Raw genomic sequence first — 16930 nt, forward strand, 5'->3', positions numbered from 1 at the left:
AGTAGCAAATGTTACGTAAGTTATTTCTTTAAGAACATTTAATTTATACAACTACATTGTTATCAAGCAACATTTATGGAATGTGCCCTGGATCTGGGATATTGAACTTTGTAACTATTGTAGCATTCTCTTTTCCAAGTTTAAACATGACCTTGTGCAGTGAAGAAGCATGGCTTCTCATTGTAGAGTTATCATGTATGACAACCTGACCTGCAGGAAGGCTTTGGGTGTTTAATCTTCTATTGATTTACAAAATGATTTGTGTGTGTGATTATTCAACCCATATGATTGTTTCAACTCATTTTTCTTCTGCTGTGATTAAAATAAATCAGCTAAAACTAAGCAGTTTAGCAACATAGTCAACCAAATAGATATGACGTTATATCTTCTATAGGATGTCTTAGGCGATATTGATGTTTTATATTACACATATGTAGTTAATATACTTTGGGCAATAAAAAGTTAAAACATGTCTGGTAAACAAACAAAAAGAAAATTCTGAAAATCAATGCATTGTTTTAACAATCCCCCAAACCTGGATTTGTGTGTGTGTGTGTATGTTAGTGTCATATTAAAATAAAAAAATCTTGTCACCTGCAAGATTTTTTTCATATTCCTATTTTATACATTTTTAGATAATGGAATAATTCTATAATTTTATTGCTAAAATCTTATTACTTGTTAGTCATGATTATCAGATTTTCATTATTATCTGAATTTGTTGCTGTCATATTTGTGAACATCGATTATTTCACTGTTTACTTTTCCAAACATGTACTTACACTAAGATTCAAAAACTCTAAAGAGGAGTCATTGATAATAATAAATGTATAATGATCAGTTGGGACAATGAATAATCTTAAAGATTGAAATTTTTGTTGCTATGATAAGAATTCTGACCATCCAGTTAAGTTAGCTGTACAGAGTAGTATGGGGGGATCAGGAAATGCATATTTCCAAAAAATGATATTGCATGCTTATTTGATTGGGAGAAATTCTCTGGTCTGATGCATCACTGGTATTTAGGAGGGATTCTACCTACATGCAGCTTCTTCAGCGAGCTTGTTGGTCCCTCAGGGAGCCCAGTGATGATACGATGTCTTACAGCTTGTCATTGCAGATGTCTGTCTCTGCTCACTGCCAGGAAGGTTGCAGATTCTCCACAAAATCCAATGCTAGATTTAGAACTGAAGGAGCTTTGTTACAGATACCTGTAATACCAAAATAATCTAGTTAATATCCTGAGAGTTAGGATTTTTGCTTAAATTTGGCTTCTTGGTACAGTTGTTTAGCTTTTGCCCTATCATTCTCCTAATTGAAACATCATCCGTATTGGTAAATAATTGTTTTGTTACTCCTATGATTTCTTGAACTTCATTCTGATTCATAGCTGGTTTTCCGGCTTTGTCCCTTGAAGTACAGGATTTTGCTCCCGTCAGGCTGTGTGTGGCCATATATTCATTTGTGTATAGCACTTGCATTAAGTCATTAATAGACTTCTGAGGTTTGCTCTTATTAGAACGGGCAATCTGCCATTTCTCAATTTTGAACTGCTTCTTATCAGCCTGATGCTCTTCCTCAGCCTTCAAGGAAATTGGTGAACTGCAATTAGCATTAGAGTTACTGCATGTTGAAGTAAATGAATCTGGGGAGGAGTTGTTTGTTGCTCTCCAGAGGGTGGACGCAGACGTAGACGTGGTTCCTCCACCTTTAAGCAGGGCTTCTGCCATACCAACCAGCTCTTCAAACTGGGTGACTGCCTGTGGTAACACTTGAAGCATGACCAAAGACTGTCCAAGTCCGCTGTTTTCTTTTCGTGTTGGTTAGTTTTTCTTTCAGGCTTTTTATTTTGGTGCACAATTCCTCCTTAGACAGTTCTGCTAAGGGCTCTTCATCCTCACTGAAGATCTCACCGGGCAGAAAGGCATTTCCTGAATATGGGTCTCTCTGTCCTTTATCCAGGTCATTATTTGCATTTTCTGAGTTCATTGTCTCTGTCCTTTTCCTCTTTCCTTTTCTAAAAGCTTGAGTATTGGCAATTTCATCTGTTGGAAAGATCATCTGCATTTTCTCAATTTGTTATCAAAGGTTTTCTGAGATCGTAGGAGGAAGGAATGTCCATGTAGATGATGCTATTCTGCACGTGGCCCAAAAGTTAATGTTTTCCCGGGCTGCCTGCTCCAAAGCCCCAGCCTCGGGGCTGGTGCAGGGAGGTGGGAGGTAGGGGGAGCACCGCCAGGAGGCTCCCGCCAGCGCCTCGCCGTTCCCCCGGCTCTGTGGCGCCCCCTGACGCCGGACTCCCCAGCAGTTGGGCCTAGGAAGGCTGGACAGGCGGAAGCCCCAGGTGTCCGCGAAGCGAAGAGGTGCCTGGCCAGTGCACCTGAGGACAGTGCAGACAGGCCGGCAGCCCCGCGGGAGGGCGCTGGGCGCTGGGCTCTCAAGCCAGAGCGCAGCCCGCCGCCGCCGCAGCTGCCGCAGCCATGTCCGCGCACCCCACAGCAGCCTCCCGGCCCTGGTGTCCAACTGGTGATCGTTTTGCAGGTCAATTGTGTTTCTTGGAAGCAGTACTGCGGGGGGGGGAAGAAGAATAACTCTGGGATTTCAGATTGGAGGAAGACGAGTTCAGGCTGCCAGAACCGAGCTAGCACTTCTGAATGTGCCAAGAGGCAAGGCCCTGTGACGTCCTTGGGAAGCTCCGGCGCCCCTACCATAATGGGCTGCTGGAGTCCTGGGGCTACCCTAGTCTGTGGCCGAAATCTTGCTCTGCTAAGGGCAGGAGGGATGTTCTGGTGTGAGACAGTTGTATCTCTGTGGGGAGGGGTTTGGGCTCAGGGACTGTGGGCAAAAGCTCACCCTGGTGGCATGGAGCCAGCCCGAGCTTAATAAATGTTGCTGCGTAAACAAAGGTTGTCGTAGATAAAGGGTGGGGGCGGGGCACACAGTTGCCGTGGGTGCTCGCGCTGCGGAGCTGCCATAAGAGTTCCGGCTCTCATTGGCGCCGGAGCCTCTGGACATTATGTCCCTACTGCGACTGTGGACCCCACGGGTCCTTCTCACGGTGCAATTGTTGTGGCTGCTGATACAGGCAGCTCCTGTTTGGAGGTGGCCCCGGGACACGGTCCAGCCTACCTCCGAATCTCCAGGGCCGAAAGAGCCCTGGTCTTCCCTCTCTTCCGATCTCTCACCCGAATCCCCTCATGTGCCTACACCCCCAGCAGATCCTGGGGACTTTGATTACCTGGGGTCTTCTGCTCCTTCCCACTTGTTGGCTTCACCTCAGGAGTTGCCTGAGAATTTGGCTCCATTCCTGGACAGGGATTCAGCTCAAGAGCTACTTCAAGGGCCAGATAGGCTTACTATTCTACGTCGTCGGCTTCTGAGGACTAAGCTAAGGAGACGACGAAGGCTTCCAGAGGTGGTTCCAACGCCCGGCTGGGATCAGAATCAAGTCCTGCGTCCTCAACTCATAAGGAAGATTCAAACTGTAAGTCCAGATGAGGTTACAGGTGACCAGGCATTTGAAATACTTGTTCCACCTCTAGATAGTCACAGTTCAAAACCAACAACATTCATTGTTTCACCAAAGAACCTAAAGGAAGATCTAGCTCAACATCCACAGCTCACTAAAGTTGTTGTTGGAGCTCTAGACCAATTTGAATCAAAATCTCAGTCTTACAAACAAATTCTGCAGAATGACGATTATACAGATCAAAGTATGGATTTACTTTACCCTGGCAGCATACCTCTGGGATTTGCGAGAAACCCAGAGGTGGCTCAAGACACCCCTGCACAAGGTGAACTTTCTCAGTTCAATGTAAAAGATGAAAGTCGAAATCCAGAGACCCCTGAGAAGATCCCATCCTCTTTACTCCATCAAGAAACCCTAGAAGAGTACCCTGAGGAAGTAGAACCTTTAACTGAGCAGCAGGCCCCACAGCCTTTTGAGCAGGTAGAACCTTCTTTAACAGAGCAGGAGGCCTCAGCTCAGCAGGCAACTAATACTGAAGAGCATGTGTCTCAGCCAGTGATACATCATGAGGTAAATGTTCCATCTCCAACTCGGGCTGAAATTTATCATTCAGTCTTGCCCAAAGTCACAGTTAAACCTGTAGATCTGGAGCTTACACTAACTTCAGAGCCAAGTAAAAACATTGAACCTACTTTAAGCCAGCAGCAGGCCCCAGCTCAGCCTCCAGAGCGCCCTGAAGAGGTGGAACTTTCCTCAACCCAACAAGAGGTCTCACCTTTTGAGGAGGTTGGACTGTCCCCAACCCAACAAGAAGGCCCAGCTCAAAATCTAGAGCACCCTGAGGAGGTTGAACCTTCTGCGACACAGCAGGGAACCCCAGCTCAGCCTCCAGGCCTTCCTCTGGAGGCTGAGCCTTCCGTTAGTGAGCAGGAGCAGCCACCTCAGCCTTTTGTGTCTCCTGGGGAGGCTGAACCTTCTCAAATCCAGCAGGAGGTCACAGCTCAAGCTCCAGAGTCCCCCATGGAGAATATAGCTCAAACTCCACCTAATCATGAGGTGACAGTTCAACCTCCAGGTGAGGATCAACCTCATATTTATTACTTGCCCAATGTTACAGTTAAACCTCCAGATGTGGAGGTTACCATAACTTCAGAGCCTACCAAAGAGGCTGAATCTTCTTTAACCCAGCAGGAGATCCCAACTCAGCCTCCAGAGCATCCTGAGGAGGCGAAACCTTCTGCCACCCAGGAGGAGAACCCAACTCAGCCTCCAGAGCATCCTGAGGAGGTGAAACCTTCTGCCACCCAGGAGGAGAACCCAACTCAGCCTCCAGAGCATCCTGAGGAGGTGAAACCTTCTGCCACCCAGGAGGAGACCCCAACTCGGCCTCTAAAACATCCTGAGGAGGCGAAACCTTCTGCCACCCAGGAGGAGACCCCAACTCAGCCTCCAGAGCATCCTGAGGAGGTGAAACCTTTTGCCACCCAGGAGGAGAAGCCAACTGAGTCTCCAGGCTTTCCTGCAGAGGCTGGACCTTCCCCCAGTGAGGAAGAGCAGCCACCTCAGCCTTTTGTGTCTTCTGGGGAGATTGAACCTTCTCAAATACAGCAGGAGGCCACAGTTCAAACTCCAGATTCCCCTATGGAGAGTATAACTCAAACTCTACCTAATCATGAGGTGACAGGTAAACCTCCGGATGTGGAGGTTACCATAACTTCAGAGCCTGTGACGGAGGCTGAATCTTCTTCAGCCCAGCAGGAGACTCCAACTCAGCCTCCAGAGCATCCTGAGGAGGAGAAACCACCTGCCATCCAGGAGGAGACCCCAACTGAGTCCACAAGCTTTCCTGGGGAGGCTGAGCCTTCCCCCAGTGAGCAGGAGCAGCCACCTCAGCCTTTTGTGTCTCCTGGGGAGACTGAACCTTCTCAAATCCAGCAGGAGGTCACAGCTCAAGCTCCAGAGTCCCCCATGGAGAATATAGCTCAAACTCCACCTAATCATGAGGTGACAGTTCAACCTCCAGGTGAGGATCAACCTCATCTTTATTACTTGCCCAATGTTACAGTTAAACCTCCAGATGTGGAGGTTACCATAAATTCAGAGCCTACCAAAGAGGCTGAATCTTCTTTAACCCAGCAGGAGACCCCAACTCAGCCTCCAGAGCATCCTGAGGTAAAACCTTCTGCCACCCAGGAGGGGACCCCAGCTGAGTCTCTAGGCTTCTCTGTGGGGCCTGGACCTCCCACCAGTGAGCAGGAGCAGCCACTTCAGCCTTTTGTGTCTCCTGGAGAGATTGAACCTTCTCAAATCCAGCAGGAGGTCACAGCTCAAGCTACAGAGTCCCCTATGGAGAATATAGATCAAACTCCACCTAATCATGAGGTGAGTGGTAAACCTCCAGATGTGGAGGTTACCATAACTTCAGAGCCTACCAGTGTGGCTGAATCTTCTACAGCCCAGCAGGAGGCCACAACTCAAGCTCCAGAGACCACCATGGAGAATATAGCTCAAACTCCACCTAATCATGAGGTGACAGTTCAAACTCCAGGTGAGAATCAACCTCACCATTATTACTTCCCCAATGTTATAGGTAAACCTTCAGATGTGGAGGTTACCATAACTTCAGAGCCTACCAAAGAGGCTGAATCTTCTTCAACCCAGCAGGAGACCCCAACTCAGCCTCCAGAGCATCCTGAGGAGGTGAAACCTTCTGCCACCCAGGAAGAGACCTCAGCCGAGTCTCCAGGCTTTCCTGGGGAGGCTGCACCTTCCCTCAGCGAGCAGGAGCAGCCACCTCAGCCTTTTGTGTCTCCTGGGGAGCTCGAACCTTCTCAAATCCAGCAGGTGGCCACAGCTCAAACTCCAGAACCCCCTATGGAAAGTATAACTCAAACTTCACCAAATCATGAGGTGACCATAACTTCAGAGCATACCAGTGTGGCTGAATCTTCTCAAACCCAGCCAGAGGCTTCACCTCCAGAGTATCCCAAGGAGGTAGAAGCTTCTCTAACCCAGCAGGAGCAATCAACCCTATCTCCAGAACATCATGAAGTAACAGTTTCACCTCCAGAGCACCATCAAACTCAACATTCAAACTTGCCCAATGACATTGTTAGGCCTGCAGATGTGCAGGTCACCATATCAGGAGAGCCTACTGCAGAGGCTACAGATCAGCTCTCAGTGCCAATCAGTGATATGGAACCTTCTGTAACCCAGCAAGAGGCCCCACCTCTGTCTCTAGAACCTTCTGAAGAGGTTGAACCTTCAGATCATGTGGTTACCCCGACTCCAGAAGTCACTAATGAGGTTGACATTTCATCCCAACTGGAGGCTCCAGTGCCCCCTCAGCAGTTTGAACCTTTGAAAGGCCAACAGCAGCCAAATGTCCCTGGAAAGGATGAACATTCTCCAATCCATCAAGGAGTCCCAATTCAGCCTGAGGAGCTTCCTGAGGAACCATCTTCAGGCCAGCAAGGAATATCACCAATTTCTCAACAACCCACTGTGAGTGTTGAACCTTCACTGTTCCACACACCTAAGCCTCCAGGATTCTCTACAATGGCTGAACATTCATTGTCAGATGAGGTATTTTCACCTCTAGATCTGTCTACAATTTTCAGAAGTCTTTCAACATTGCCTGCCACCACAGTTAAACATGTGGATTTGGAGGTTACTGTATCTACAGAGCCCACTTCTAAAGGCGAATCTTCCTCAACGCAGTGGGAAGATGCCACTCTGCCTGCAGTTCCCACTGAACAGGGTGAATTTTTGCCAACCCAGTCTGATCCCCTTTCCCTACCTCCAGATCCCCCTGAAGTGTTTGCATCTTCTCTAGTCCAGCAAGAGGCTGTGGCTCAGACTCCAGATCCCCCTAAGGAGCTAGAACTTTCTTCAGTCCAAGAGGAGGCCCCAGCTGAGGCACCAGAGCCCCTTAAGGAAGTTGGACCATCTGGGAGCCATCAGGAAGCCTTAGGTCGTCCTCCGAAGTCCACTGAAGAGGTCAGACCTTTTCCAACAGAGCAGGAGTCTCCAGCTCAGCCTCTAGAGCTCCCTAAGGAGGTTATGGCTCAACCTCCAATGAATTATGAGATGATGGTTCCAACACCAGGTCTAGATCAAGCTCACTATCCAGCATTGCCCAGGGTCACACTTCAACCTTTGGACCTTGGGATTACCATAACTCCAGAAGTCACCACAGGGGTTGAACATTCTTCATTCATGCAGGAGACGCCACCTCAACCTCCAGAGCTACCTAAGGAAGTTGTGGCTCAACCCCAACTATATCAGGCGGTGACAGTCATAACACCAGGTCAGGATCAAGCTCACTATCCAGCATTGCCCACTGTCCCACTTCAGTCTGCGGACATGGGGCTTACTGTAACTCCAGAACCTACTACAGAGGTTGAACATTCTTCATTCATACAGGAGACCCCACCGCAACCTCCAGAGCCACCGAAGGAAGTTATTGTAGGTCAACCCCAAATATATCAGGAGGTGACAGTTATGACACCAGGTCAGGATCAAGCTCACTATCTAGCATTGCCCAGTGTCCCACTTCAGTCTGGGGACCTGGGACTTACTGTAACTCCAGAACCTACTACAGAGGTTGAGCATTCATCATTCATGCAAGAGACTCCACCTCAACCTGCAGAGCCACCAAAGGAAGTTGTTGTAGCTCAAACTGTAATGTATCAGGAGGTGACAGTTCCAACACCAGGTCAGGACCAAGCTCACTATCCAGCATTGCCCAGTGTCCCACTTCAGTCTGCGGACCTGGGTCTTACTGTAACTCCAGAACCCATTACAGAGGTTGAACATTCTTCATTCATTCAAGAGACCCCATCTCAACCTCCAGAGCAACCTAAGGAAATTGTAGCTCAAACTGTAATATATCAGGAGGTGACAGTTCCAACACAAGGTCAGGATCAAGCTCAGTATCCAACATCACCCAGTGAAACATTTCAATCTTTGGACCTGGGGATTACTGTAACTCCAGAACCCACTGTGGAGGCTGAATATTCTACAGCTCCAATGACTACAGTTCCTCCAAGGCTCCCTGAGGTGACACTTGCACATCCCAATCAGGTTCAGGCTGAAAATCCAAATCCACTTCAGCCTGTGGACCTGGAGCTTTCCATAACTCCAGAACCCACTACGGACATTGAACTTTCTCCAATCATGCAGGAAACCACATCTCAACCTCCAGAGCCACCTAAGGAAGTTGTAGCTCAACCCCCAGTACACATAGAGGTGACACTTCCAACACAAAGTCAGGATCAAGCTCAGCCTCCAGCATTACCCATTATCACACTTCCGACTTTAGGCCCAATATTTTCCATAACTACAGAACCCACTGTGGAAGTCGAACATCCCATAACCCTGACGGAGACTCCACCTCCTCCTAAGTTCCCTGAGGTGACCTTAACACTTCCCAACCAGGTTCAGGTTCAGAATACAAAAGTGACTGAAGGTCCAGTTCCATCTTATGTTGTGGAACCAACCTCACCTCCAGGGTCCAATACAGAGGTTGAACCTTCTCCATCTGTGCAGACGACCCCAACTCAGCCTCCAGAGCCACCTAAGGAACTTGTAGTACAACTACCAGTATATCAAGAGGTGACACCTCCAAACCAAGGTCAGGATCAAGCTCAACATTCAACATCTCCCAGTGCCTCAGGTAAAAATTTGGAACTGAGGCTTCTTATTACACCAGTGTCCACTACAGAGGTTGAACCTTCTACAGCTCAGATAAGTACTGCTCCTTCTTTAAAGCTTCCTGAGGTGACGCCTCCACATCCAGACCAAATTCAGACTTGGCAGCCAAACCTGACCGAGGTCACAACTAAACCTTTGGACCAGGAATCTACTGTAACTCCAGAACACACCATGGAGGTTAAACCTCCAAACATGCCAGAAACCCCAACTCAGCCTCCAGAGCCACCTAAGGAAGTTGTAATTCGACCCCCAGTATATCAAGAGGTGACACTTTCAACACCAGGTCAGGATGAAGCTCAGCATTCAACATCGCCCATAGTTACGGGGCTTTCCATAACTCCAGTGTCCACTACAGAGGCTGAACCTTCTACAGTCCTAACAAGCACAGATTCTTCTTCAGAGCATCCTGAGGTGACACTTCCACATCCTGAGGGGACACTTCCGCATCCTGAGGTGACACTTCCGCATCCTGAGGTGACACTGTCGCATCCTGAGGTGACACTTCCACATCTTGAGATTGCGGCGACACTTCCACATCCTGAAGTCACAGTTCCGCATCCTGAGGTGACACTTCAGCATCTTGATGTGACACTTCCACATCTAGACCAGATGGAGACTCAGCAGACAAACCCAGCTGAGGTCACAGTTAAGCTTTTGGACCAGGAACTTACCATGACTTCGGAACAAACTAGAGAGGTTAAACCTTCTCCAACCATGCAAGCGACTCCAACTCAACCTCTAGAGGTACCAAGGGATGTAGTAGCTCCAGCCTATTATGAAATAACAGTTCCAACACCGGGTCAGGATCAAGCCCAGCATACAACATCCCCTGGTGTCACGATCACAGTTTTACCTTTGAGCCTGGAATTTGTTGTAACTTCAGCAACTACATCAGAGGTTGAACATCCTGTGGCTCTGGAAACGATGGCAGCTCCCCATCCAGACCAGATTCAGACTCAGCCTCCAATCCCGACTGAAGTTACAATTCAAATATCCGACTCGGACATTACCGTAACTCAAAATTCGTTGCCAAATTACAACATGGAACAAGAGATTGCCAATATCAACACCGACATGAACACCAGCATATGTGAGCTCTGTACCTGCAGAGATGAGACACTGTCGTGTGTTGGTCTCAGCCCAGAGAAGAGACTCCGCCGAGTGCCTGTGCAGGAGCCTGAAGCCTATAATGGTACCTTCACCGTCTTGTAAGTCACTTATCCTCATTCGTTCTCTGCATCCTGCCTCACATGGCAGCCTTTTCCTTGAGACACTTGTGGGCTTTCTTCATTGGTTGACTTTCTGCTTTTACCTTTTACTTGTCAGATTTTCCTTATCCTCATTCTCCTTTGTACTATCGTGCCCCTTCTCCAAACTTTTACCTGTGACGACTCTTTTTTTCTTTATCCATTTCTCTTTAGTCCCGTCATATCATTGCTTACCCTCTACTCTTCTGAGTTTGCTTCACTCTCTTCACAGAAGCATATTCCTCTGGGTGGCACCTGTGGCTCAAGGAGTAGGGTGCCAGCCTCATATACCAAGGGTGGCAAGTTCAAAGCCAGCCCCGGCCAAAAAAAACAACAACCCAGGTCTGTCATTTATTAGTTTTGTGACCTTGGGCAAGTCATTCCACTCTGTGGCTCAATTTCCTCATCTTTAAAATGGGGATTGTGATACTTACCATTTCATAGGATCGTTGTGAGATTTAGGGGTGGGAGTACATGTAATACTTACATGTATATCAGTGCCTAGCATATATATGACTGTTAACTATTATTATCATTATTCAGTCCTTTAATTATGTCCAGGCCTCATCTTTGTACCTGGTTTCCTGTATGTAGTGCCCATTTTGTGCCCAACTCAGGGCAGAGTATGACATTATCTCTAGAATATGAAAATGATAGGTAGGAAGAAAAGAAATAGGCATCAAAAGGGAGGTGGTTTTTAATTAAGTACTAAAGAGATATAGAGACCATAGATGCTGTAATTCACCAGAATCTATAATCATTGAGGTGTGGAGGTCAGGGAAAGCTCCCTGGATAAGCTGAAACTTTGCCTGGGGCTTAAAAAGCATCTATAATCTGTTAAAGAGAAACATTGGGAGGAAAGCCTAGGCAACGGCATGGCTGCAGGAAGGATGGGGATTTAGAAGACCAGTCTTGCTTCCAAGAATTGGGTTAGGAAGCAATGGAAAACGTGATTATGAAAAACCTTGAACATCAGATATGGGAGTTTGAAAGTTATATGCAATGAGGTATGGAGAGCCATGGAAAGTTTTTAAGCAAGAGAAAGAAATGATTAAGCGCCTGTGGCTCAGTCGGTAGGGCGCCAGCCCCATATACTGAGGGTGGCGGGTTCAAGCCCGGCCCTGGCCAAACTGCAACCAAAAAATAGCCGGGCATTGTGGCGGGCGCCTGTAGTCCCAGCTACACGGGAGGCTGAGGCAAGAGAATCACTTAAGCCCAGGAGTTGGAGGTTGCTGTGAGCTGCGTGAGGCCACGGCACTCTACTGAGGGCCACAAAGTGAGACTCTGTCTCTACAAAAAAAAATAAAAGACAAAAGGATTATTTTAGAATCCATACATAGCATGCTCTAGAGGGGGAAGCGTAACTCAGGGAGACCAAATGGAAAACTTGTCTAGCAAAATTTAGAAGTAAAGTGAGAAAGGACTAAAGCTGAGTGCTTGTGATAGAAGTGGGAATAAAGTCCTGGGGATACTACAAAGGAAGGACAGGATTTAGTGACCAACTAATGAGTTGGGAGAGGATGTGTATAGGGAAGGGAGAAATCAAATGTGACTCCATGGTTTCTGTCCTGCATGATGAAGATAATGATGGGGGTGGAATACTATGCAGCCTTAAAGAAAGATGGAGACTTTACCTCTTTCATGTTTACATGGATGGAGCTGGAAAATGTTCTTCTTAGTAAAGTATCTCAAGAATGGAAGAAAAAGTATCCAATGTACTCAGCCCTACTATGAAACTAATTTATGGCTTTCACATGAAAGCTATAACCCAAGAATAGAGGGAAGGGGGAAAGGGAGGGAAGGGAGGGGGGAGTTGGGCAGAGGGAGGGTGATTGGTGGGATTACACCTGCGGTGCATCTTACAAGGGTATATGTGAAATTTAGTAAATGTAGAATGTAAATGTCTTAGCACAATAACTAAGAAAATGCCAGGAAGGCTATGTTGACCAATGTGATGAAAATGTGTCAAACGGTCTATAAAACCAGTGTATGGTGCCCCATAATCGCATTAATGTACACAGCTATGATTTAATAATAAAAAAAAAGATAATGATGGTGGTATATAACAAGTGCAGCAGTCAGAGCCAATTTGAGGGAGAGAAGATCAGTTTGGGCATTTTTTTAAATTTCTGAGCATTAAACAACCAGAAAGCTTCTGGTTAAATGGAAATGTGCATTAGGCAGATGACTGTCTTATTTCTACCCCTGCCCCCAACTGGGAAAAATACACCTATAAAGTAAATAGGTAAAATTATTGCTGAGGGGCGGCGCCTGTAGCTCAGTGAGTAGGGCCCTGGTCACATACATCCGGGCTGGCAGGTTCGATTCCTAACCGGGCCAGCTAAACAACGATAACTGCAACCAAAAAATAGCCAGGCGTTGTTATGGGTGCCTGTAGCCACAGCTACACGGGAGACTAAGGCAAGAGAATTGCTTAAACCCAAGAGTTTGAGGTTGCTGTGAGCTGTGATGCCACAGCACTCTACCCAACATAGTGAGATACTGCCTCAAAAAAAAAAAAATTGTTGCTGAGGAATAGGGAACAGTGTTAAAGGTAAAGATTTAAAGTTATCCACAGAGCTGAAACTGATCGTAAGGCATTTAACAGTTTGCTTTCAAACATGTCATTCATGGATATATTTACACTTTTTTAAAAAAAGTCATGGAAGTACATGTGTGTATATATGTGTATATGTATATGTGTGCATGTATATATATGATATATGATAATTTATTATTTTTTATTTCTTCATGGGTTTTCCCTGCACTCTCTTCTAGTATTTTTATAGTTTCATGTCTTAAGTTTAAATCTTTAATCCAGTGAGAGTCTATCTTAGTTAATGGTGAAAGGTGTGGGTCCAGTTTTAGTCTTCTACAGGTTGCCAGCCAGTTCACCCAGCACCATTTGTTAAATAGGGAATCTTTTCCCCACTGAATATTTTTAATTGGCTTCTCAAAGATCAAATAACGGTAAGAAGCTGGATCCATCTCTTGGTTCTCTATTCTGTTCCAGACATCTACTTCTCTGCTTTTGTGCCAGTACCATGCTGTTTTGATCACTATCGATTTATAGTAAAGTCTCAGGTCTGGTAGAGTGATTCCTCCTGCTGTGTTTTTATTTCTGAGTAATGGCTTGGCTATTCGAGGTTTTTTCTCATCCCATATAAAATGAAGTATTATTTTTTCAAGATCTTTAAAGTATGACAGTGGAGCTTTAATAGGGATTGCATTAAAATTGTATTTTGCTTTGGGTAGTATGGACATTTTAACAATGTTGATTCTTCGCAGCCATGAGCATGGTATGTTTTTCCATTTGTTAACATTTTCAGCTATTTATTTTCTTAGAGTTTCATAGTTCTCTTTGTAGAGATCTTTCACATCCTTTGTTAGATAAACTCCCAAATATTTCATCTTCTTTGGCAGTACTGTGAATGGAATATAGACCTTAACAGTTTTTTCAGCTTGACTACTGTTGGTATATATAAAGGCTACCGATTTATGAATATTGATTTTGTAACCTGAGACACTGCTGTATTCCTTGATCACTTCTAAGAGTTTTGTAGTAGAATCCCTGGTGTTTTCCAGATATACAATCATATCATCTGCGAAGAGCAACAGTTGATATATGATAATTTAGACACATAAGTGATTTTATCCATTTATTCATTCATAACTGATATTATCTTCCAAGAGATTGGACAGACAGGAAGTTAAGCTTCTGAGGAGATGCCTTATAATTTGAGCCCATAGCCCCACATTCTTTCTTTCTTTCTTTTTCTTTTTAGACTTTCTCTTCCACATGAATTCTATTGTGTACAGAAAACAGTGCATACTGGCATGAGGCTCTGCCACATCTTCACATCGTTTCCATTTTCCCTCCTATGGTTTCTCTGATGTTTAATAAGACTGAGGACCACTGAAAACCTTTGCCACATTATCGATATTTGGAAGATTTCTCTCCAATATGAATGTTCGTATGTTAAGGTTTGAGCTCTGGTTAAGGTCATTGCCACACTGTTCACATTTGTTGGATTACTCTCCAGTTTGAATTCTTCTATGCTTAGCATGCTATCAACACCAGGTCAAGGCACTGCCGCCGTCTTCAAATGGAGGGTTTCTCTCTGTGTGATTTCCTCTATGTACAGTGAGGATTGAATTTGAGTTAGAGTTTGCCACACTGTCCATATTTAAAAGGTTTTTCTCCAGAATAAATTCTTCAATGTCTAGTAATGTTCACAAACTAATGAAAGTCTATGCCACATTTTGACCACTGTAGTTTCTTTCAAGAATGACTACTTTGATGAACAGAAAGGGTTGAGTACAGTGTAAATGCCTTGCCCCCTTCTTCACATTTGTGGAGTTTCTCTCCACAAGAAATTCTGTTATGTTCACTATGAGTTTAACTAAGGAAAAAGGCTTTAGTGCATTCTCTAAATTTGTAAGTTTTATGTCCAAAGTAAATTCTTTGAAGTACAGAAAGGTTTGAGTCACAGTTAAAGGCTTTGTCACACTCTTGACATTTGTAGGGTTTCCCTCCAGAGTGAATTCTTTGATGTCTAGAAAAGCTTGTGTAGTACTTAAAGGATTTTCCACATTCTTGACCTTTGTAGGGTTTCTCTCCAGAGTGAATTCTTTGATGTCTAGAAAGGTGTGAGTGGTGTTTAAAGGCTTTGCCACATTCTTCACATCCATAGGGTTTCTCTTCAGAATGAATTCTTTGATGTACAGAAAGGTTTGAGTACTTGTTAATGTACTTTGCCACATTCCTGACATTTGTAGGGTTTATCTCCAGAATGAATTCTTTGATGTCTACAGAGGAGAGAGTGCTGGTTAAAGGTTATGCCACATTCTTCACATTTGAAAGGTTTCTCTGCAGAATCAATTCTTTTTCTTGTCCAGAAACGTGTGAGTGTTGCTTGGTAAGTTTGTCACATTCCTTCTAGTTGTAGGTTTTTCCTCCAGTATCAAAATTCTCATGGTTACGATATTTTGAACTGTGGCTAAGACACTTGCCATCATTTTCACACATGTCTAGTTTCTCTCCAGTATCAAATCTTGAGCAAGACTGAAAAACTTGGCTACCTTCTTTGCATTTGGACTGTTTTTTCCAATGTGAGTGATCTTATGTTCTGTAACATGTGACCAGAAGTTAGAGGCTTTCCTATAGCTTTTACAATTAAAAGTTTTCTCTAAGGTATATATCATTATTTGTCCATTGAGATTTAACAATTGTCTGAAGGTGTTCAAAGAGTTACTACATTGGAATACTTTGCCATAGGTAGCTGTTAATCACTGGTGAAGTCCACTGTAACTTACTTTCTGCTCATCACACTTATACACACTTTCCCAATATTTTGTTAAGTTTAAATTCTCGGAGCCATAGCTTTGATATCTGGTCAGGATCATCTCTGGAAATAAAATATTTGTGCCCCACTCTTGAAAACGGTCTTCAGTATAATGAGTATATAGAGCTGGGTGCTTGACTAGTGTCTGGTGTGTCTTCGCCTTCCAGGGTTCTTTGCTTTGCTCCAGACAGGTGATGAGTTCTGGCTTAGAGACAGTAAGACCCACGAATAACAGGTTTCTGTAGGTCTCTAACATGACTTCCCCATACAAATGCTGCTGAGCAGGGTCCAAGTAGGCCCACTCTTCCATAGAGAATTCAACAGACATGTCCTTGAATGTCAACACTCCTTTGGATTCTTCCCTGAGGACCTTTTGAATGTCACCACGAGGGAGGGATGCTGGGCGCTGCAGGCAGACAGCTGCTCAGACAGCTCTGGGCATTTCCCAGCTTCCGGGATGTCCCGGTGTCCTGCAGGTCAATTCTCTGCAGAATCAGAGTGACAGAGGCTGCTGCAGAGACACTTAGGATCCCCAGGGAAGGGAACAGCTGAAGAGGAGGCCGTAGCTCAGAGCCCAACTCCAGAGACAAACGCTGCTCAGAATCCTCGGTTCCGCCTTCTTCTTTCTGGCTGTGCATCATTTCCCAGCTCCCGAGATGTCCCAGTACCTGCAGGTCACAGGGTGACAGAGGCTGCTGCAGAGACACCTGGAATCTCCAGGAATCCCCACATTATTTCTTGATTAATTGTGCAAACTAGGAAGCTCATAGCTCTGGAAATGAGAAAACTGGAAGTATTTTCTGTATTTGAATATCTCCTGTGTTTCTTCACAGAAATTTCCAAGGAAATGCTATTTCTTACATTGATAAGAATGTATGGAAATCATACCGTTGGACTGAGAAATTGTGAGTATATTCTCTCCAGATATGAGTACAAAAACTTAGTTGCGTTGTAAGATCCTTCTTGGTCCAGAATTTTGAGGTCAGCACTTTTAAGGAAAGGTATTTCTTCCTCCACATCTCAAATCAATGTCTGTTGATTATAATTCTATGATTATTTAAAAATTAAATTTGGTGGGCTCTCTTAGAAAGAGTCAATTTAAATGTATTTTTTATTATGTAAGTAATACACATTATACTCTTAATATATAAAAA

At 45.0% G+C, this 16930-nt stretch overlaps 1 protein-coding gene and 1 pseudogene across 7 annotated transcripts in view; one reads left to right on the forward strand and one right to left on the reverse strand.

Annotated features, from left to right (window-relative positions):
• The window catches only part of LOC128573771 (leucine-rich repeat-containing protein 37A2-like), a 120783-nt gene that overhangs the window by 66127 nt on the left and 37726 nt on the right, over positions 1-16930 (forward strand). For all 7 annotated transcript variants that reach the window (XM_053574160.1, XM_053574161.1, XM_053574159.1 and 4 more), the window contains one exon: positions 16610-16681. In XM_053574160.1, the coding sequence (XP_053430135.1) occupies positions 16610-16681 (72 nt within the window). The remainder of the gene's footprint in view (positions 1-16609; positions 16682-16930) is intronic.
• Positions 976-2067, reverse strand: LOC128573773 (BEN domain-containing protein 6-like; annotated as a pseudogene).

This window comes from Nycticebus coucang, chromosome 21 (assembly GCF_027406575.1).
Source record: "Nycticebus coucang isolate mNycCou1 chromosome 21, mNycCou1.pri, whole genome shotgun sequence".
NCBI classification, from domain to species: domain Eukaryota; kingdom Metazoa; phylum Chordata; class Mammalia; order Primates; family Lorisidae; genus Nycticebus; species Nycticebus coucang.